General features: G+C 40.9%; 1 protein-coding gene and 1 long non-coding RNA gene across 9 annotated transcripts in view; one reads left to right on the top strand and one right to left on the bottom strand.

Annotated features, from left to right (window-relative positions):
• The window catches only part of LOC306642136, a 51,861-nt gene extending 44,558 nt beyond the window's left edge, over positions 1–7,303 (top strand). Inside the window, exons 6-7 of the long non-coding RNA XR_013758396.1 lie at positions 1,998–2,068; positions 5,757–7,303. This is a non-coding gene — a long non-coding RNA (uncharacterized lncRNA). The remainder of the gene's footprint in view (positions 1–1,997; positions 2,069–5,756) is intronic.
• Positions 7,304–16,154: 8,851 nt separating this feature from the next.
• Positions 16,155–23,996, bottom strand: part of RD3 (RD3 regulator of GUCY2D) — a 29,706-nt gene continuing 21,864 nt past the window's right edge. For 4 of the 8 annotated variants that reach the window (XM_079107619.1, XM_079107620.1, XM_079107621.1 and 1 more), the window contains 2 exons: positions 20,001–20,313; positions 16,155–18,302 (listed from right to left, as the gene is read on the bottom strand). In XM_079107619.1, the coding sequence (XP_078963745.1) occupies positions 18,011–18,302; positions 20,001–20,296 (588 nt within the window). In that variant the 5' untranslated portion in view covers positions 20,297–20,313 and the 3' untranslated portion in view covers positions 16,155–18,010. Of the gene's footprint in view, positions 18,303–20,000; positions 20,314–20,847; positions 20,888–23,996 lie in introns of those variants that run through there. The other 4 variants (XM_079107623.1, XM_079107622.1, XM_079107625.1 and 1 more) reach the window with 2 other exon arrangements.

The raw sequence follows: 23,996 nt of genomic DNA, 5'->3' as shown, positions 1-23,996 counted from the left end.
AAAAAGGTCTGTACATTTTTAGGACAGATGCAACCAGATGGGTCAAAGGTTTACATGTAAAGAAATGAAATCCACAAAAGGATTGCAAGAAACCATTGTGAGGTTTTGAAAATGATAATCAGAGATGAAGGGGAAAAACCCATTCTGCATATGTCAAAAACTCAAAAAACATGAAATTAATATTGACATATTCGATCAAATACATATGTAGCCTGAGTTCAGAGACTCAACAGTTCCACTTCTAGGTATATTTGCCACCATTTCTGCACCAATATACCTATAAAAGAAGTGCATCACAATGTTGTCTATAATTTTTTAAAACAGGAATCCATCAACAACAGAACAGACAAATAAACTACAGTATAGGTGTGTAGTAAAGAATTTAACATTCCCCAAAGACGTCTCACTCTTGGGAAGTAATCAATAAACCCTTGAAATGTCATACCCCCTAGGAGTAACTTTGTTTACTAGATGCTTTGGACCATGTGATCTAGGGTGGGACTGATCACACCAGATTGTCTTAACACTATGATTTAGTGTGGAGGATAATCAATATGAAAATGCCCTACAATCTAATCAATAAATATGCAGAAGATATGATCATACAACTCACAAAAAAGGAAAATATAAGTGACTCTTAACTTCATAAAAAGATGCTCAAACTTATTCATAACAAGAGAAGTATACATTTAAATTAATTGGAGAGATTGTTTTTCATCATCAGATTAAAGATTCAAGTTTGTTATTATACCATGTTGGCGAAGGTTTAAGGAAGTAGGTACTCTCTCTGCTGGTGAGCGAGAAAATTTTTAAATCTTCAGTTAAAGGTGGTTTGACAATATCTATTAGAATTAGAAATATATTTACTCCTTACCTCCCCAGTTCCACATCTAGTAATTTATTCTGTGGATATTTTCACACACCTGTGAAGTGACATGTTTACAGATTATTTGTAGTAAAGTGACTTATAATATTTAAAAGATTTGGAACAACATAAATCTTCACTTATAGACAAGGCATGGTAGTGCACACCTATAATCCCAGCAACTCTGGAGGCTGAGGCAGGAGCATCACAAACTGGAGGCCAGCCTCAGCAACTTGATAAGGTCCTAAGCAACATGGAGAGACCCTGTCACAATAAAAAATAAAAAGGGCTGGGAATGTAACTTAGTGTTAAAGCACCCCTGAATTCAATGCCCAGTACCAAAATAATAAAAAGAAAGAAATTTTTTAAAATCTCCATTTGTGATAGACTGATTAAATCAATTTAATACATGCAATCACAAAAATATTTAGGAATTCTTTGCTCATTGATTAGAATAGCCTTCAAGTTATATCTGTACAGAATGGTATATAAAATATGTTACCACTTATGGAAATACTGGTGGTGAAGACAAGAACATATTTTCTTGTTAGCCTGTAAGTGCTTACAAGTGTTTTTGGAAGGATATGCAAGACATTAGTAATATTTGTTTTTGTCTTTGAGAAATGTTCTGACCTGAACGTGTGTGTCCCCCCAAATTAATATGTTGAAGCCTTTATCTCCAGTGTGATGGTATTAGGAGGTGGGACCTTTGGGAGGCAATTGGATTTAGATAAGGTTATGAGGGTAGAACTCCTCTGGTGGAATGAATACCCTTAGGAGGAAGAGACACCGGAGCTTTTTCTTTCTATCCCATGAGGATACCATAGAAGAGGTAGCCTATGAGCAGAAAGTGGGCCCTCACCACACATGGGATCTACTAACACCTTAATCTTGGAATTCTTAGCTTCTAGAATTGTGAGAAATAAACTCTGTTGTGTAAGCCACTCAGCTGTGGTATTTTGTTATAGCAGTCTTTAGTGACTAATACAGGGAAAATTTTGATGGATGGGTGACAGGTAGAAAGGAGATATTTTACCTTTAAAATTTTAAACTATGTGAAGATAATTACTTCTCAAAAATAAATATGATCTTTTTTTTATTTAATTACTCATTGATATGTTTTCTTTTTTAGGATAAAAGATAACATCAAGAAAGAGAAAGAGAAGGAAAAAAGGGGAAACGATTACATGTCATCTTTTTAAGGTATATAGTTTAAGATTATATTGTAGTACTTTTGATCATTGGTTTGCATTTTTGTCAGTTTGGTTTCTCAAGATCATAATCAGTGTCCATGGTGTTAAGGAGAAAGTTATGTGTATTATTTTTTTTGTTAGTTTTAGCTACAATGTATAGATATTTCAAAATTTAGATTTATATTGTCATCTCTTAAATATCTGTATCAAGATTAATAGAGCAGACTTGAGTACTCCAAAACAGCAAAAGAGGCCTATTCCATTATTTTTATCTTCATACCTTCAAAGAGGGTAATATTCACTGAAGAGTTACCTACTTTCAAATTTTATTTTTTAAAAATATATGCTGTCCTTGGAGTCATTTAGTCTGATTAAAATACACAATTACCATGTCCTTAGAAAAGGAACCTTTTGAAAAATTTAAAATAACTGTCCTATAACTGTCAAAATAAATACAATAAAAATGACAACATTGGTTTTCATCTTTTCTTTTATCTTGTGTATAATAGTTGGGGTAGTATGCACTGCTCCAAATCAGGTACTTACAGATACATTTAGAAATCCTTTTAACTTGTTAAACATGGTATTCAAACTTGAACACTTCATATTTGTATTTGTGACTTTATTTCTTTTTGTTTTTGTCCAAACTTTTCTACATGTTCCAAGAAGGCAGAGACTTCTAGAAAACAAATGCTACCTTAAGAGTATAATTCTCTGAGACCCAGAGCAGTGATTAATCTGTTTCAAATTAGTAAACCATGTAGGCCTAACCAAAAGGAGATGATGGTGTTTGAATCAAACATTAAAGGATGAGTGGATTTTAGTTGGCAGGAAAAGGGGGTAAAGAGCATTCCAGACTGAGGGCAAAGCATTAGCCAAGGCAAAAGGAGCAAAAGTCCATTTTGGATCAGGAAATTTTTAGCTGAAACTGCAAGGCAAGAGATGGCATGTAACAAATAAGACCAGAGAAGAGGTTGGGTACTAGTTTGGATTTTATTCTGTAAGCAGCAGGAACATTTGAACACTTAAAATGAAAAAAAAAAAAAATGATATTCTCTAATCTTTGCTCTATAAAGAAATGTCAATATCAGAATGATTCAGAAGTAATAACTGACAAAAAAGCAGTTGTGCCCTAATTAGGAAGAGATATATTAATATAGCCCATTATAGATCAGACTAAAGACAATGATTGTGGGGTTGAAAATGGAAGATAATTGAAATACTGCACAGGTGGAATCTACATGACCTGGTATCTGGATATGGAAAATTTGGAAGACAGTTTTGTAAAAATTCATGTTTTAATGGAAGAAATCTTATTAAAGGGGCATCTGAGGTGTTTTTTTTTAGTACTATACACAAAATCCTATAAGTTAAGGCAGTACAAATTTTAGAAAATAAAAGTTTTACAAAGTAGATGATTACTTAAAAATAAGTATGATCAAGACAGGTGGATTTCAGGTAGACTTGGCAGTACACAAGTTTTCTTCATGTTGCTATTAAATCAGGGTCTCACTATGTTGCCCAGGCTGGCCTCCAACTCCTAGGCTCCTGCCTCAGTCCTCTGACAAAGTTTCATACTCAGTAGAGAGCTCTGGTAAATCATAGACAATAGTGCTGTAATATCAACCCACCTGGTATGATTGGTGTTCTTATTGCCACATAATCACCTAGTTAAATTGTAGAAGAGGTAGAATCCTTTTAATAAGTAACTGAACCATATCAAGTTATGTAATTACTGTTTGTCAGATAATAGGTTTAAATATAGAGGGCCTGTTTCCTAAAAAAAAAAAAAGAATAAAATTGTTTCTGATAGCAATTTAAAAGTTAAGAATCTCAAAATAACCATTGCATATAAAAAGGTATGTTTACTCCATGAAACATTTTATTTATATTCAATACACACTTCTACTGAAAGTTCTAAGTGATCCCACATTGAAAATGTGTTTATTTTATAGTAAAAGGAACCTAATAAATTCACTTTTCTGAAAAACTTTCATGGAGGCCATAAATCTAATATCTTTGCAAACATTCTGTTGTAAATTATTTCATTATGGTGGGGCATTTCATTATAAAATTGACAGTGAAATTTGCTACAAAGTTGATCAACTACTATAAGGATTTCGATAATTCCAAATGACTTTTTTTTCCCTTTAAAATCCCTAGCACATAACAGTTGCACATGTCAGGGATAAATCAGTGAGTGTCATCTCAAAAAAATAAAAACGAAGCTTTTAACTTCTCAGTGTTTAGTAATGATAAAATGTAAACTTGCTTCTCTTTCAGTCTTCCTTTTTAAAGTAATTTACTACCCAAGCCTGACCTGGTGATCATTCTCAATTCCCTCTCTTTCCCCTCCCCTACCATCACCACCACATCCACATTCAGTTAGTGACAGTTTCGGCAGGTTTGCTCTGTTAAAAGTTCTTCCCCCTTCTTAGCCTACAAAGACTAAAAAGTTAATCTTCAAATCAATTCCCAAATTCAATTCCCAAATTCAATTCCTTGAAGCCAGGAATAGCCATTTGGTACAATTCTGGCCAGTGATTTAAGGCAAAATTCTTATCCTTTTAAAAACATAATTCCGAAAAAACAAAGGGAGTATGCACCAAAGTTTTATTTAACTCAGTGAGGGAGGGAAACAGCAGGAGGAAAAATCTAGTTTAAATGGTAATATTAAAAACTTGGGAAAAAAAAACTTGGGGGCTGGGCTCAGTGGTAGAGCACTTGCCTGGCATGTGTAAGGCCCTGGGTTTGATCCTCAGAACCACATAAAAATAAATAATTAAAATAAATTTCCATCAACAACTAAAACAAAAATATTTTTTAAAAAGAGTGTAATGTTTAAAAAAAACTTAGAAGTTGTTGTTATTATAATGAGTGGAAGAAAAAAGGAGTGCTGAAATAAGATCACTAAATTAGGTATAAAACGGGTTAAAGTCCTGTGGGGGCAACAAGCCAGAATCTTCAAGGTTATTCTTTCTACTGGACAGAAAAAAGAAAAAAAAATCATCCCCATTCATCCATTTCATTTGAGTTGGCTTCTAACTGTAGAGTTGTTTGTTTCCCATAGAAAGTACTGTGTTAAAATTACCTTCCCTGGGAATTAAATGACTGCTCAGCAGTCTCTCCTTTTTTTTTTTTTTTTTTTTTTTTTGATACTGGGGGTGGAACCCAGGGACACTCTACCACTAAGCTACATTCCCAGTCCTTTTTATTTTGAGACAGGGTCTCCCTCTGTTACTGGGATCTTCCTAAATTGTTGAGGTTGACCTCAAACTTGCAATCCTCCTGCCTTAGCCTCTTGAGTCACTGGGATTACAGGTGTGTGCCACTGTGCCCAACTTGGCAGCCTTCTTAAACAATGCTATTGCATGACATTAAAATGTCATGTGGCTATCACTTAACCTTATTTCCAAGTTTTGAATATTTTCCTCCATAATTGTTATAATAGATACTGAACTTCACCCAGAGTTAAAGTTTCTTCCCTTCCCAGCGTTAGTCTGTTTTATTACTTTAGTGACATTCACTGGGAATTTGAAACTCTAGTGTTAATTTAAATTACTTTTAGAAATTTAACATGCTCTCATCTTAACACAATGATGGGCAAAGTTTGTTTTTTATTGTCAGTATTAAGAAAAGTATAAGTAAATATAGCAAGTAGTGAATCTACTCTAATGAAAACTACTTTTTGTGTGCAGAGGGGCTGAAACCAGGTAAACTTTTTGATTTCCAAAATTCAACCTTTGGTGTAAGCTAATCAAAGAAGGATGCAAATTCCAGCAGAAACCAACAGAAACGTCAAAGAGCTCAAAGAATGGAACATCTCTTGCACCAAGTCTAGACTCACAAAACCAGTCTGCATACTCTGTAACCACAAATAAAGAGTTTGGAAATCATATTTTCTTTTTGAAGGCCCATATGCAACACTTGGGAGCCTGAAGTCCAAGCCAGTTGCAGAGTGCTTATTCCATATTCAGCCAATTTATAAAAAAGGAAGAGACCCACTCACAAGAATGGGGTCCAAATTAGAATAAGATATATCCTGTGCTTGTATAATTTTATCAAAATGGATTCTACTGTCATGTATAACTAAGAAGAACCGATAAAACAAACTTTTAAAGAAAGAAGGAAGAGGACAAATCTGGTCTCTTGAATATTATACCTAATAATTACATAGAAAATGCTTTTGCTGCAATCCTACACAAAGCAGAAGACTTACAGATCGCATGAGGAAGGTAAAGGCTTATCCATATACTTTTGTAGTTTTTCTTCACAGGTTTTATGTTTCCATTTTTCAATTATGCCCCTTCTTTGAACAAGTATAGAGTTTCATAATTACAAATAGTGTTTGGTTTGAGAACATGATGTAATGTTCCTTTACTTTCACTTTAGATACTGGTTAGGAATTTCCAAGTAAAAGTTTTCAGCTCTAAAAATAATTATAGTGTTTTATAAAATAAAAATACAGGGAGAATGTCCAGTGCAGCCTTTGTGTCGCTTCTGACAGTTTTACAAATACTTGGGCTTCTTCCTCATCTAGTTTGGGGGTGATTGTGTAGCCAGTCTAGATATATTTGATAGTTACCTGTAGAACAGGCTCCTGTTAAAAGTGAAGAATGGGCCTGGCAGGGTGACACCTGCCCACCCATGTTCCCAGTGGCTAAGGAAGCTGAGGCAGGAGGATCATGAGTTCAAAGCCAACCTCACCAACATGGAGGCACTAAGCAACTCAGTGAGACAATGTCTCTAAATAAAATGCAAAATAGACTGGAGATGTGGCCCAGTGGTTGAGTGCCCTTGAGTTCAGTCCTCAGTTTCCAAAAAAAGTGAAGGATGGAAGAGAGGGCTTAGTTTTTCAATTGGAAATTGAGATATTGTTATTTCATTATTGAGGCAAACCACTTAAAAATCTTGAGTCCCATTCTTTGCTAGAGTTTAAAATGTTATTCGTATTAACATAATGTAGTGGTGTAACTGATTGGAATTCCTTAAAGAAGTTTTTTCCCCACTGATACTGACTTAAAGCAAAATTGTAATAGGATTGTACCTGCTTAATTGTAAGTTAAGCATCTTTGGTTATAGAGATAATTTGGCCAATGACTGACAGACATTGTTCCCTCCTATGTTGTCTTGGGCATCTAGAAATTATGTATCAAGAAAGTTATTTCTTTGTTGAAATGATGACATTTCTTAACTATACCAGCAGAGAAAACAGGTTTGTTGTTCATTGTTGTTTTACTGAAAAAAATAAGGGCAATTTACTTTACAAATGTATTGTTTTCCTTTTTCCAGGAAGACTAATTTTCATAATTATGGGATAATCATGGTCTCTTCAAAAGGCATAATAAAATGTGGGCATTAGACTTTAGTTATTTCAAACAATTTTCTGTCATTTATACTTCAATTAAAATAGAAACCGTGCCCTCTGGAGGAGATAGTAACAGAGGCAGTATGACCAGAGGTGGTCTGAAGAAGTGCATCCCTTTCTGGATTTTTTTCTAACTTCAAACTTCTATTTGCCACATAATTAGTGCTGATGGTAAATCAAATTGTGATAATGCTTTCCAGAATAAAAGTTAAATAGACTGAAAGAATCATGTAAAAAGTAGAAAACAAGAGAAGGAATATTAGTGAAGAAAATTTCAAAAAGATTTTTTAAATATGTTTAGTAGGAAAAAAAAAAAAAAAAAAAAAAAAAACCTGTGGATTACGATGAAGAGACCTGAGCTTTAGGGCTGATTTGTTCCTACCAAGTTGTTTTCCTCCCCATTTTCTCCATCAGCAGAGGCTGATGGACAGGAAGCTTATGCCTCTCCTAACACCTCCACTAAAGAAGGGGATAAGGTAAGGAGAAAACCCTGTCTTCCAACATGTCAAGGTCATTTTACCCCTGTACTTGATACAGTAGACCAACATTTAATATCCTTAACTATTTTAGTCACTGTAACCAAAAGACCTGGAAAGAACAATTTTAGAGGAAAAATATTTATTTAGCACTCATGGTTTCAGAGACCTCAGTACATAGACAGCCAACTCCAGGGCTCTGGGCCCAGGGTCATCATGGGGGAAGGGTGTGGAGGAGGAAAGTAGCTCAGGACATGACAACCAGGAAGCAGAGAGAGCTCTGTTCACCAGGGACAAAATATAAACCCCAAATGCATACCCCCACACATACCAGTGACCCACTTCCTCCAGCCACCTCCCCACCTGCCTACAGATAATGCCCAGTTCATCTGTATAAATGGATTAATATACCAACTAGGTTAAAGCTCTCATAACCCAATAATAGCAGCTCTAAATTCTCTTGCCTTATCTCACATGTGAACTTTTGGGGGACATCTCATATCCAAACTGTCATATTAACCCATTCAGTCCCAAGTTCTCAATTCTGTAAATATTTCAAGAAACTGACATAGGTGCATTAAAATAGTTTGGAAATAATAATCTAGAGCTTATGTAATAATTATTATATTATACTTTAATTATATAATTATGTAATATACTATATTTATATTTAAGTCCTTATAGATGTCCAACATCAGAGATAATGGGACAAAATGGTTTAATATATGAGGCCCTAACAGATCGATTGGAGAAAGAGCCAAAATATTTGACTAGGCAGTTCATAAGGGCATTCAAATTCCTAATACATTTCCCTTTTCATGTTCAATCTTTATCATAATGAAATAAGTGTAAATTAAAATATAATATTTTGGCTATCCAATTGAAAAAGAGAAAAAATCCAATATTGCTGAGGGAATATGTACCCTAATTGCCTGTTGGGTCTATTTCTCCTTCCCTTGAAAGTAGGCTGACCACAGTAACTTATGTGATCAATGGAACAAAGCAAGTGTTATTGTGAACTTTCCAAAGCCGAGTCTTACCAAGTCATGTAGCATCTGTCTGGAATGCTTGCACTTGGAACACTCTCCCTCCAAAGCTGGCCACCATTCTGTGAAAAGCTCAAGTCACATGGAGAAGGGCACATGTCCAGGAAGAGACATTTGCTTCCTATGTGAGTCAAGTTGGAGAAACACCCTCAGCTAAGGAATTGTGTGTTCTTTCTTAGATGTCTTAGCCATTCAGGGTGAATGCACTTGAATACCTTAGAAGGCACTCAGGCCACATCTGTTATCTATTCTTGGGTTTCCTGGGTTATTATCAGTGATTTGTCCATTTCAGTGGGTCTATAAAACCCCCAAATGACACCTAGCAGTATAAAGGATAATGACACCTAAGTATATGGGAAAGGGAAAGAAGCAAGTAAATTATATTTCTTCTCCCCAGAAACTCTGCTGTGAGAACAAGTGGGGGTTGATATTTTCCTGGGGATCAGCTGATTATGGCCATGGAAGGACTGAGTCATATGAAGTAAATACTCTTGGCTAGTCAGTTTTAGACAAAAAAATTATTCTAAGCAGAAATGCATCTAAACAAAGAGAAGGCAGTACTAAACACCAAGTACTTTGCTTCTTCTATCTGGGTTTGCTAAGTGGTTCCTAGTGTAGTGTTGTGAAAGAAGTAGTTTTCTAGGAATTGAGAGGCCTACATTCAAGTCACTGGTGAAGGAGACAGAAAGGTCTCTAAGGCCAATGAGAAATAGGTTCAGGTTCTGTCTTTGCCAGTCTCTTTCTTTATAACCTCAAGGAGTCACAAACCATCTATACCTCTGCTTCCTTGTCTGTAAAATGGGGATAAAAATACCTATCATCTCATATTCCTTATGGGGATTAAATGAGATCACATGTGCACCATGTTCAGCACGTGCCTGGCACACACAATGAGTGTCCCAAAATGACAGGTCATTGTCTTGCTGCCATTGCCAGGGATATGCTGTTTGATGCTGTACATATTGCTTAGTTCCTGGCTACACTAGAAATGTTGCTCCTGCCTCATCCCCCTCCCAGAGGATGGAGGTCAATGGAGGATGGATCAAAGAAAGGCGACATGATGGAGTGCTAGATGGGAGGCACCCAGAGCTGGGGAAACAGAGCCTACGCCATGATCCACTGAGGACCCAGAGAGCAGGTGAGCAAGTGCCATGACACAGTAAGGAGCCCCTGAGCATGTATTGAGAGACTAATAGAATAACACCTCTTCCAAAAGTTTTACGTGTCTTGATTTCAGTTAATATCCACAACAGCGTATTACAAATATTACTCAAATGAGAAAACCAAGGTTAAGTTAGTGGGCCACACAGTTTGGAGATGACATAGCAGGTGCCTTGCTTCTGCAGCTGAGAAAGGATGCCATGCTGCAGCAGCTGCTGCCCAGGCCTCTTGTTCTGCCAAGAGTCACCCTGAGCAAACCTGTAGAGGGAGCTATCCCCAGCTGGGAACGAACAGTGCACCGGTAGCCCTCTCTGTTCTGCTCTAGGTGCTGATTCACAGCCACCTGGATGGACTCTGGTTGGGCCTTCAATGACTACCAGGGGGCCTTCACAGCCTCTGCAGAGAAGAACAAACTTGGTTCCCAGAACTGGTTTGTGTCTGGAGATGGCTTTAGCTCAACAGATCATAGCACTTCACGAGTGACCTGTTCTAAGGACAAGGGTGTCCTTCTGCTTGCTTTTGTCAGCAGCCTCACAGTTCAGCCACTTGGCACAAAAAGAAGGGAAGAGAGGGTTCTACACAACCCATCCCCATTCAGTCACTCCTACCTGTTGCATTTTAACCTTCTCAATCTCTTCCCTACCCCTCCTCTCTGCCTTATGAATAGACATCAGATAATTGTCACCCTCTACAATTATGTTCTTTTGGGTTTATAAGAAACAGCTCAGATCCCATGATCCTTGCCATCTTTGCAGTTGTTATAAAATGGTATTTGCAGCATGGCTTGCAGAATTTCATCTCACCTCCAAACTACTCCTCAGTGCTACCAAGGAGATGAGAAACATCCATCATAGATAATAGACAGTTATATGATACGCGGCCTTGCAATTGTCTGTCTGATATCACATAAGGCTATCATAGTAGTTGCAAAGTGTATTAATCTCTTATTGAGATAAAATCACTCAGGCATATAGCTTCAGAGAGGCCAGCAGAAAACATTATCCAAAAACATGATTTTTATAGCCTTGGCTGCACAATGGAATCAACTGGAAACATTTTAAAAAAACAATGCCTGGGTCCCATCCTGAGTTTCTGATTTAGTCAGTTTAGGATGCAAACTGGGTTATGAGATATTTGAAAGCTCCCAGGTGATCTAATGTGCAGCCAAGCATGAGAACCACAGATCCAAAAGATTAGGGGTATTGAGCTCAAGAATAATGGATAAAGAGCCAAGTTAGGATACTCCAGGGGAAGAAGGATGAAAAGTGAAAAGATTCTTGCATGTGTTCAATTAACTTCCTGTTATTCATTCTAATTGAAGGGAAGACTGTCATAGACAACTGTGAGATCTTAGATTTTAAGTTCCTTTGTACTTTGCAAAGTATTTGATCTTATTTTAACCTCCCCACAAGCCTGGGAAGCAGACAGGGTAGCTGTGCTTATCAGACAGATGAACAAGTAGCCTCAAAGAGGTGAGCGTTTTGCAAAGATATAAGAGGGAGAATTCAGAATGTTCCACAGCCCAAAAGATTCAAACAATTTTATATGTTCAATTTTATATGTGCTATTAAACTTTTCTTTCCCTCCTAAGGGCAAAACTCTACTCATGAGTAAAGAACAGAAAGATTTTATTTTATTTTATTTTTCAGAACTAGGGATGGAACTCAAGGCCTTGGGCATGCTAGGCCAGTGTGCTGCCAGAATAGGTAACTTTTTAAGCAAAGATGGAATGGCAGAGAAAAGAAAAATGAAAGAGAGAGAGAAAGAGAGAGAGAGAGAGATTAAAATTTCTCAGAAAACAAACAGTTGTTGTTTCATTTCTTCTTGTGTATATCTACACCTGGACAGAAGACTGATATGGCAGCAGGAGATTAGACAGGAAGAGGGACTTTCTAGTTTTCTCATCCATGAGACGTTCATTTGGAGCCTTTAATATGACCCTTTAAGCAAGAACATAGACTGGGTGGGAGCTTCTGTGAGTTACCTCAGTATGGGATTACAGGGTACTTTAAGTTCTTTGAAAGAACAAAAATGATTTTTTAAGGAAAACCATTGTAATTAATATTAAGCTATTCAGATTTCCAAAGAGTAATTTTTAGACCTTTGAGATTTCAACTGCTCTCATTTGAAGATTTGGGACCTGGTTTGGAGAAAGCAATCTAATCTGTTTTCCTAGCCACGTCTTTGTAGCAATAGACTCCCTTTTAATTCACATGTTTCCCATGGGCTGTCATCTGGCACTCCAGGTTCCCACATAGGCATGTGATCCAAGCTGGGTCATAGCACCCCATCCCCAGCAATGGTACCTACTCCTAGGATGGTGGCAGTCATCCTAAGCAGGAGCAATTAATGTGTGTGTTGGTAGTAGATCAATAATCCCCACATCTGTAACTCCTAGATTTTGGTGATTTGACAAATAGAAGTGTATTTGTAAATCCTGTTTCATTCCATGTGGTCATTCAGGGACACAGGTCCCTTTCATCTTGTGGCTGCCTCTCTTCCCAGGCCTTGGAGTCCTCTCCATTCAGCCAGCGAATGGGGAAAGAAGATAGAGAATTGGGGAGGTTGGTTTTGGTGGGAGGCATCATGTAACATGTGAGGCCTTTCACATCTGTTCACGTTCCACCTCAAGGTCTTTCTCTGGGATGAATATCTGGCGGTGTTGGGAGTGCTAAACTGGAGTCACATCAGCCTAGGTCCCAGCAGTCATCTTTCCTAGCTGGAGAGTGTGATGTGACCAAAAGAATAGTCAGCCACCATGTAAAGGAGGGCAGAACACAAGATGAAGGAAGAGAGAGAGAGAAGGTGGTGGTGGGGAGACACTAAGGGAAAAAGAGGAGGAAGAAAAGGAGGAGAAGAAATTCTATTGTATGAACCTGGAAGTCCCAATTATGGAAGCTGTAAGGAATAGCTACATAACCTCCAGCTACATAAGTGCAAAATTAAATCTGAAGCCTCTTGTTTAAAAGAATTTCAAGGGAACAGCAAAACCTTAAACCATGCGTGGGCTTTCCGAGCCCTGTGTGACTGAGTCAGTCTCATGCCCACAAAGCTGGGAGTTACAAATGCCCTTTGGTGCTTTTACACGTGTTGCTTTTATGGGACTGGAGCATGTTAAGTTTGTTCACACCAGCGTCCCTTCTAGCATGAGTAAGGTACTGTTTTACAATATTAAGATGGTTGTGAGGAAACTGGGTGATGGGAATTTTTCAACAGTGGGGCCACTGTTGTATATGTGGTCTGCACTAACCCAGCTGCTGTTACCTGATGTGCAACTGTATTTCCAGAGTCATCTACCTCTCTCTCTCCAGAGAACCTGTAGCCTGGAAGATCAAAATATTAAGCAGAATTATCTTTTCCACATTGTACAAGGAAAATAAGGGATTTTAGCAATCCGTATTCACTTTGAGTTTACATGCGATTCAGTCATTTGACTAAGGAAGCCCTTGGGAAATCTCCCCAGGGAGCCTTCTGGAGTGATTCAGAGAAGAACTAAAAGCTCAGCTCTATCTGATCCAGCTGGAACACATTGCAAGTAACTGCCCCCTCCCCCATCTCCTTTATGGTTCCTACATAAACAGGAATGTGTATATTTGATGATTGTATAAGTGAATTCTTAGAAAGTGTGTTGACTACCTACTAAGGGTTAAGCATATTGTGGGAAGTACAAACTAAAATCAGACATGGGCATTGGCTTCAAAGAACTTATACTCTCACTCCCCCCCCCACCCCATTATATATCATCATCCACTTATCAGGAAAACATTCAGCCTTCGGTTTTTGGGGATTGGCTTATTTCACTTAGCATGATATTCTCCAATCTCATCCATCCATTTGTGTACAATGGATCAAAATGCAGACTAAAAAATAAATATTTTTTTAAAAAAGAACTTACAAACTAATGTACGATGCAGATACTTATACTTCAGAATGCCTCAATGTTTGTCCAACTCTTCCTTAGCCTCTGCCCTGGGTGAGCTCTGTATTGGTGTCCATATGAACACATCACTTAAACACATTTGTGAAGTACCTACTGTGTGCCCAGAAGGTAGGGACACAGGCATAAAAGACCTGGTTCCTGCACTTAAGGATTTCATGAGCTATTAGAGGCAGGAAAATGATGGGGGAGGAAAGTGAACCATATATATTTAAAACTCTGTGATAAATACAGTGAAGGAGGATTTGGAGGGCTGTTCAGGGAACACATAGGATATATAATGCTGAAAGGCACTGCAGCATGCAGAAGGAACCCCGGCTTCCAATTCTAGGCAGGCTACTTACATGTAACCTGAGACTCAACATAATGTACTTCACCTCCTGGGAGAGATCAAATGAGATAATGTGGGTGAAGACTCTTAGTAAACTGTGAAGGATTATTCATATGTTAATCAGGGAATTTCTTTTTGACCATGCCCTCTTTATCCTTAGCAATATTGTAGGGCTGGCTTATTTGATTAGAAGATGTATTTCTCCCATTCCTTTTTTTGCATTTTGAGCAGTATTTTTGCCTGGTGGTTCTGTTTCCTTTCTGTTAAGGACAGGCTAAACTAACCTCAACTCTACTTTTGCCCTGGGTTCTGGAGCCTGGACACTTGGTGAGAGCCTAGCAGAGGCCCCTGGCCCTGATCAGGAGCCAGAAGTGGCTTCTAAGCAGATAGCACAGCATTGAGCTCACGCTGAGAACAGCTTGTTCCTAGAATGTAGTTCTCCCCGCAGGGAATTCCAGCCAGGATGGTAGGATTTTGCATTTGTTCCAGCAAGGGGTTCACTATAATGAAATATAATTACATAAAATGTTCCAGAAAATTTTGCAATCTCTGTTGGCTTGTGAATACCTTTCTCAGTAATATAAAAATTCTTGAGCATCTTCAGAGAGTTTTAAGAAATCATTATTAGTTTTGCCTTAAATATAATAAAGAAATGATTTTATTGTTTTCATTTTTAGATTAGCTCCTTACTGGATATTATCATGCTAATTTAATACAATACATAATATTATTCAAAAAAAGAAACAGATGTTGGTATCCACTTTTGACAAATGAGTCAAGCTATTAAATTAAAATAATTGTCAAAAATGAATTGTTGATGAATAAATGTTGAGGTTACATTGTGTTTGGAGGGTTCCAGAGGAACATTAGGACATAGACTGAAATTTACATGATGAATAATGCCATTGAAAATAGCCATAACCCATTATTGTTACCTACCTTTGTGAATGATGTTACCCCTGATTTATTCTGATACATTTTAGTGTTTAGTTTCTAAATGGCAAGAAAAGGGGAAAGGTTTTTGGTCACTATTTACAAACATATCTCAGAAAATAAAGCATATGGATGTGGCAAGTGTTTTCATCCAATGGAAAGTCACATTACATATATTGTCACTATCACTTGGAGAATTATTATCATTTGGGAGAGGTAATTAACTTATTATTGTACATCAGCATCAATGTCCCACAGGCCCTCTGTCCTACAGCGGAAATAAATAACACCATATGACCAAGTATAAAACAATGTGTAACTTTCTTGTCAATAGGTGGGGCTGGATCGGATCTTCATTCAAAGACATAAACTGCAAGAATCATTTGTTGGGAATAATAATGGAAATTTGAAGATGAACTGAGTACTAGATAATATTAAGGAATTACTGTTAGTTTGATTAGAAGTGATGGCAGTATTGTAGTTAGAAAAAAGTCTTATTCCTTTGGTGTGCTCTCTGACATGTTCAGGAATGCAGTGTCATATGTCTGGGATTTAATATTAATATACCTTACAAAAATTTGATAATGGATAAAATCAAACATAGCAAAATACTAATAACTATTAAACTTTGGTGATGGATGTATATGGACCCCTTCATTTTTTCCCTTTTCTGTTTTGTTAGTTTGAAATTTTTTATAACAAGTCAAAAACACCACAAAGTCAAATAAAAAGTAGTCGTAAGTATCCAATCCCCACGCCACCCCCTCTAGAGGCTGCTAGTGTTGAGCCTAGTGCTCAGGGACATCAGACTGAGTCCCAAGTATGCCCCATCCTTCCCCTCTCACTACTGCCAGTCACTCATCTGAGTCACAAGAAGGCTCCCACACTCTTTTGTCCTTTTATGCATTGCTCCCGAGTTTTAAAAAACAGAAATAGAAACAGATATCATTAGTTCCTTTAACAACCTGAATGCAGAAAAACAACCTCCTGACCCTGGCGAGTTTGAGTGCCACCGTGGGATCAGCTGCAGCAGGACATTGGGCATTGAGGAGGCTGGTGGGTTCTGTCTGCCTCATGAGTGAGGCTGGCAGAGAATGTTTTAATTGGCAGTCTAGTCACTTGAACTTTTTTTTAAAAGACACCAGGTTGAAGCCTGAGGTCTTCCTTTTCTTTGGGGAGAACAGGTATGTGTGAGTAGATAGGGAATAAGGAAAACAGTAGATGTTCTGAACCAGCCTCTTGAACCTCCTTCCAGGTGAGCCATGACCCTCCATTCCTCTTAAAAATCATGGTAACCCTCATCAGGGCACCCAGAAAGCTGGGTTGTAGGCTTTGTTTTAGCTCTCCCTCAACAGTCATTCCCAGCTGGGTGGCTGCTTGCCAAGAGTCTCTTCCGTTTATTCCAAAAACTCCTTAATGCCACTTGTTCTTGTTGCTATTGTGTGGGACTCCTGTCACACAACCCATACATGTGAGTTCAGAGAAGGGAACACAACTTGGACCTATATCCAAAGTTTGGCAATTGAATGAACTTTTCAATGTCTTCCAATCAAATACATGTTTATTTTAAGGTGTACATTTTCTTTATGTGATTCTCGACTTCTCCCAATTATTTAATAAGCCTATCAGCTCCTTCATCTTGATAGCACTGAATGAGAGGGTTCCACCATTCTATGATTTTTCTGTTCAGATTTGAATAAAAATAATCCAAAATCAGATCATGAAAGATATTTTTGAGGCTGAGGCATGAGGAGCACTTGCGTCTAGGAGTTTAAGACCAGCCTGGGTAACATGGAGACACCCTGTCTCCAAAAAAAAAAGGGGGTGGATTTCCACTGAGCTTGCTCAGTGAATATATGAATTTACTCCCTATCGTTTCACTTCCTTCTGGCATTTTAGTTATATTATTATTAAGATCCACTTGCATTTTCTGAGCATGCACTGGTAGTTAGGGCCACTTTCCCTCAACACAGGGAAGGCATTGATCAGACCACTGAAATGGAGATGCTCCCCTAGAACGTCCCATCATAGCCCAGGATTCAGGGACTCAGGGGCAGAGACTACAGGAAAAATCTCACTGCCTGTGTGGACCTGGCTGTACTTTAAAACAGAAGCTACCCTGTCTGAGTTTCAGTTTCCTTGCTCACTAGCTGACAAGAGTGGATCCAGTGGTCTGTTGCATCTGCTGGCTCCGCCCGTCCACAAGGCTGTGACCCACCCTCCAGGGATGAGATCAGTCAGTCACTAAAGAGAATGGAGACCATCCAACAAGTCCCTTATCATTACCCAGGAAGAGATGAATGGGATATCCCTGAATTTGGGGTGAGCACCCAAGTTTTGCAAAAAAGATAGGGCACCTCGTTGAAGGAGATGGAGATGGGGCATAGGTCTCTCTGTCAAGACCCTGAGACTCTGCGGTGGGGGGCGGGGCAGCTCCAGCATCTTGTTGGGGGGGGGGGGAGGGAGGGCGGGGCCGTCTGCGGCAGCAGCTCCACACCCTGACTCCCCTGGTTTGGTCCATGGCCAGAAGAGGGTAGGATGGGGAGAGGTCGTCCCATTTTACAGCAGCATTTTGGGATAGGGCTGCCTCTGATTTCCTCATCAGGGGTAGGGGGAGAGGTTCCAGGACCGACAACCAGGTCACCGGCCTATCATGTCCTCCTGCAGGGGTCTCGCCTTTGAACAGGGGCGTGGCCGGGGTCAGTCTGCATTGGGTGCCCGAAACTCAGGCATGCTCCAGGTGCGGGGCGGCGGTGGCGCGTCTCGCTCCACGTCCTCCGAGATGGTCCGGATGTCGCTGGCGAAGGGCGAGATGCGCGCGCGACTCTTGAATGTGGCCAAGCTGCCCCGGGGCCGCAGGCTCCACTGGCGCGTCAGCTTGTGGGCTTCCTCCTCCTGCTTCATCCTCTCCAGAACCTCCTGCAGCACCGAGCGGAAGAGCCCAGACACCTCCTGCACCTCGGGCTCCTGCTCGGCCAGCAGCTGCCGGAACCTGGACAGAGAAGGGGCGCCTTGGGCCATAGCCGGGTGGCACGTGGTGGGCCTCTAACCCTGAGGGGCTGCTCGTGCCTCCCAGTGGTCAGTTCCCCGTTAGTCCACTTCACCTACTCCTGGAATCAAACAGCAACCCCCACCCCCCATTTCCCCAGCCCAACCTGAAGTCAAACCCCAGTTCTGCCACTTCTGGCCTCCATGAGCCTCTGCATCCTCATTTGTAAAAGGGGACCATTTCTACCTACCAGAGAGGCTTAATGCATCCAAGTACGTAAAGATCCTGACACTAACCTAAGGTGATCAATGCTGGAGTATTTCGGGGAGCCCACTGCTGTGGCAGCCTTATTGTGTAAGACTTTCCAGCTAACCCTCTCCCTTTCCTTCACCCACTACCCTAAGTGATCTCTCTGAGATGCGTATCTGATTATGTCACTGCCCTGTGCTATTCCTCCCACAGCTTCACTGTCACCTTCTGGGTGAAGGGGAGCTAGCTGGCCATTCACCTAGGGCTCCTCCTGCTACTTCCCCAGATGGCCCTGCATTATAGCCAGGAAGGAGCCTATAGGGTTCCCACAGGTCTGGGTTGCACCTGGGTCGGTGAGCATTTTCCCAATCTGTTTCTGCTGCCTAGAAAGTCTTTGCTTAGAGCTCAAGAATCAATGTTAGTGAGTCCATTTAATACCTGGTTTCCTCCCTCATATTGAGAGTCAGGACTTTGCAAACTTCTTAGCAATGATGTGAGATGGGAAATGTGGCAGGACAGCAGTTACCCTGTGCCTGTTTCCAGCTTTTCCCTTGCTTAGGAGGCTTGATCTGAAGCACCCTACCCTCCTCAGGTGCTTCTGGAGTAGGTATATTTGGGGAGCTTCCATGGTACAAAATCGGAAAAATGGAGGGGAGTGACTTAGATTCTCAGCCTAGATAAAGGGGGAAAGTTAGAAAGACTACAATAACCAAAGAAGCAAGGATAGGACTGGATAAAGAGGCATTGCAAATGGAAAGGTGTACCATAGATGCATAAAATGGTTAAAGAGATGGGTAAGGGAAGATTCGAGGAATCTCTAATCTAGGGGAATGTTAAAATGTTTTGGTGTTATTTTGTATTCCTTTACAAAGAGAAATACAGATAAGAATAACTTGAGTTGTTTTGAAATCATTTTTGGTTGTTGGACTAACTGCATGCTTCTTTGACTTCATCAGTCTCGCTGAGACAGGACATGTGGGCTACCACTTCAGGGAGGTTACATTTATATTCAGGAACATTGTTGTATCAAAGCTTTAAATGTCCCATGCCCCAGGGCCCCTAAACCTTCACACATACTCACATAGACTCCTTCACACCTTAGGCAGACTGATGTGAAATAAGAACACGGAGACACTAATTGTGGAGATTGTCTGGGAAAACTCCTCTAAGAAGGTAATCATGATGATAAACTGACAAAAGAGAAGGCAGCTGTTGAAGTCCAGGATACTAATAATCCTGGCAGGAAGAACAGAGACCTTGAAGGCCTGAGTCCTCACCCATCAAAACTCACATGCCCCCAAGACCTGCCTCCACCTCACTGAACCCCATGCCCTAGCCTGTGTCTCTCAGCTTCCTCTTCCTGCCTTGCTCCTTCTAACAGATTAACTGCGTCAGGGCCCTGTCAGAACCAGCAGCTCAACAGCTGGTGCCCCTCCCTGTGTCATGGGTTACCTGAGGATGGCAGGCCCACAGTAGGATGGGTGGATCTTGGCACAGACGTCCTCCAGTTGCAGCCGCTCCCCAGGGCTGAGGTCATAGGTGGACCGGGGCGTGCTGGCCAGCCAGCTGTAGTCCACACCGGTGCAGATCTTCCTGACCGTGTTGCTGCGCTCCCGCTGCTGCCTCTCAGCCTCTCGCATCTGCCCCACCAGCTCCATCATGAGCGTCTCCAGCACCATCTCAGCAGGGCTCCTGGATGACAGCCTGGATGGGGGCTCATTCCACCGGAGCCACGGGATGAGGGACATGGCCCCTCTAGGCCCTGCTGAGACAGAACAGAAGTGTGCCTTCCCTGGGTGGCTCTGTCAGGGTGAGATCCAGGAGACCCAGGGGTAGGGAGGAGAGCTGAGTCCCAGGTGAAAAGACCTGTTCTGCCCTCACAGCTGAGCAGCCTTGGGTAGCTGGCTTCACTTCTGTGAGCACTCATTTGTAATTCTATAGGACAAGACAGGGCTGTGAGTAAACTTGCTACACTATAAGCACCACATAGAAGTAATATACTTACTCACGGTTATAACCATTCTTAAAGCATTCTGATAATTGGGCCCAGAGAAACTGTTTCCTGAATCCCCACTAATTCCAAGCAAAACAGGAAACACACTGTGCATGACTGAACACAGTTTTATCCCTAGGATTGAAGCGGGGAAATGCACACACACACAAGCCCGCACATATTTAGAACAGATGCTTATGTCCTGTGCCAACCAAGCAGGAAAATGCCCTGTTTCCAAATACCTCCGGCCTAGTGTGCGGACACGTAGAACTGATAGACTTATTATCCTGATAAAACCTAATTTACCCACTGTATTCATTCAGTCATCATTCCTTCATTCAGCAAACATCAATCAAGCCCTGTGTACCCATCGTGGAGGGACACAACATGAGAGCTCAGAGGGACTCTGCTCCCCAGGGGATACAAGACTTGATGAATAAAAACTACAACATCCATGAAATCAGGTACCAGTGACTGGCGAAGCAGAGTCAATATGGATGGGGGCCTGGTGGGTTCTAAGTGATGAAAGCAGTCAGAAAAGTCTTGTTATGGACAAGAGCAACCAGAAGGGTGAGTGCTGGCTTCAGATAAGGGGTCTGAAGGTGGCCCAGGTAGAGGATCCAGCCACGGTACAAAGGACTAGCTGAGCAGGGCATCAGAAATGAGAGCAGGGACCCCAACTTGTCATTGTACTCTCACGGGTTTCTGCTCAGTGCTAGTTTTGTGGAGGACTGACCAACTAAATAGATGGATAAATAAATTAATTAAATAATAGGTGAATGAGCCACAATGTCTGCCATGCACCATTGTCTGTCAGAAGTGGGTTGAGCCTCTGACAACAAAGAAAGGAAGTGCCATCCCTGAGCTAAAGTCTAAAGCTGGTCTTCAAGGTGCTCCACCTCCCCTTTCTGCATCCTCCTCCCTCCACGCATGAATGACCCTCTTCCTGCCTAGACCTTCCAGATGCAGAGAAAAGAGATTTGAGGAACTCAGTCTTGACGGTGTGGTCATGAGAGCTGTCCCTCTCTCTTGCTTTCAAGATTCTGCACACACTTAGTGAACACTTTCAATCTTTCAGTTCTTGGACAAATCTCTCCTTAGCTCTTAGCTTACACTTTGCTTCCTTCAGGAGAATTCCCTGTATTTCCTGACTAGGAGCTGGTGCCTCCTGTCTCTGCTACCAGGCTGCCCTGTGCTGACCCATCAGTACTCAGTCACAGCATACTAAGATGGCCTGTGTGCCCTACTGACTCTTCAGACTGAGCTAGAAAACCTGTCTGTGCATCATCCCACCAACATCCAGCACCCAGCAGAGGGTCTGGCCCACAATAAGTACTTCATGAACATATATATACACGTATCTATATGAAATTATTTTAAATAATTAGATGATATGATTATTTCTCCAATAATTTTTATATAATTATTATATATATGGATGGATCCTTATTTTCTAATGGATTTGGATTAATCCCAGAATTAAAGATAGGATAGGGTTGCCATGATGTTTTAGTTACAGTTGTGTGTGTGTGTGTGTGTGTGTTAGCTTTCAGTCACTGTGACAAACTACCTGAGAAAATTAACTTAAAGAAGGAAATATTTATTTTGGCTCAGAGTTTAGAGGTTTTAGTCCATGGTCATGTGGCTCCATTGTTTCTGGGCCCGTGGTGAGGCAAAACGTCACCCTGGAAGGGTGTGGTGGAACAAAGTTGTTTACCTCATGGTAACCAGGAAGTCAAGAGAGAGAGTAAGAGGAACGGGCTGGGGGCAAGACATACCCTTCAAAGATACACCCCCAGTGGCCTACATCCTCGAATTAGGTACTTCCTCCTAAAGTTTCTGCAGCCTCCCAATAGCCCCACCAACTAAAGATCAAGTCAACACAGGAGCCTTTGGGGGAGTATTTTAGATTCAAACAAAACAGTGTGTGTGTGTGTGCATGCACATGCATGTGGGTATGTGTGCGCTCATGTATGTCACAGAGCTGGGTTATGAATCTACCTGGGGAGTTCCTTCCCACCACCAATTTCTCACCATTCCTAAGACCCACTTCTGAGGAACTTATCTTCGGGTCACAAACTGCCCTCCTTAGGGGCCTTGCTTTCTTCTTACTGCAGGTTTGCATTTGAGATGAAAAGAGACAGCAAGAGAGTGACAGCAGAGGGTCCTTCTGTGGCTGAGAAAAATGTGGTTGAAGGAAGACGAGGCACCAAAGATGACATTGGCCTCCATGGCAAATTGACCCCAGAATACCCGCACCAAGGTCACTAAGGTCAGTGCGCTGGGGGCCTGAGCAATATGTCCACCCTACATCTCTGCAAGGGGTCTAAAAATGGAGGCTTACGTACCATAATCATGTCCATAGATAGATTTTTGCATAATATGTAAGTATGTATATATTTATAAATAATGTTATATGGAGATATAGACATTATATTATGAAATTATTGTAAATAATTAGATGATATGATTATTTCTCCAATAATTATATAATTATTATATAACTTATAAATGCATATTTATGCCAGGTGCCATGGCGCCCACCTGTAATCCCAGCAGCACGGGAGGCTGAGGCAAGAGCATTGCAAGTTCAAGCTAGCCTCAGCAATTTAGCAAGGCCTTGAGCAACTGAGACCCTGTCCCTAAATAAAATATGAAAAGGGTTGGGGGTGTGGCTTAGTGGTTAAGTGCCCCTGGGTTCAATCCCTGGTACCCCCCCAAAAAATGTATATTTATTTATATCATAAAGTTATATGTATATATGTGGTATATATTTATGTCTAAATACTATTAAGTTACAAATTAAGTAACAAAGTATTAAATATGTTCTGCTTCCTTCTTTGTGAAATATACCTTCATAACAACTTGGACAGATTCGTATGGAGAATGCTTGCTTGGCCTCCTCAGAATTCGTGGCTGGCTCATGTGCGTGTTGAGCCAGCTCCTGGCTGCAGCCTGCCCTTCTTCTCTTCCGCCTCATGACTCCCTCCGGCACTATGAAGGGGCCTCACAAACATACATGGGGTCGCCCCATCCTCTTCCCCACACACGTTAGGCTCTTTGCCACTCTCAGGCCTCGGTTCTTCACATTGGCAGGGCCATCACTCTCGGCAGACTGAGAGGGTAGGAGGTACATGGTGGCTCCTTCTGTGGGGAAGGGGGTGGGAGCTGTCTGGTGAGGAATTCCAGATCTCAGCCCCTCATCCCTGATATGGAGGGGAAGTGACCCCACGGTGGGCATATCTCCTGAGCCCCCAGACTCCAGAAGAAAGGACAGAACCCGAAGTGCAGTCTCATGGGGGTCCCTCTTCCTTGGGGACAAGAGTTGGTCTCTAAAGGGGAGTGAAGGGAAGGGAGTGGGGATGGGAATGGGAAAGACCGTAGAATGAGTTGGACATCCTGTCCTATGTTCCTATGTGAATATGTGACCAGGGTCACTCCACATCATGTTCAAC

This window comes from Sciurus vulgaris (assembly GCF_902686455.1).
Source record: "Sciurus vulgaris genome assembly, chromosome: 12".
Lineage (NCBI taxonomy): Eukaryota > Metazoa > Chordata > Mammalia > Rodentia > Sciuridae > Sciurus > Sciurus vulgaris.
This window is presented reverse-complemented; position numbering and strand designations above follow the sequence as displayed.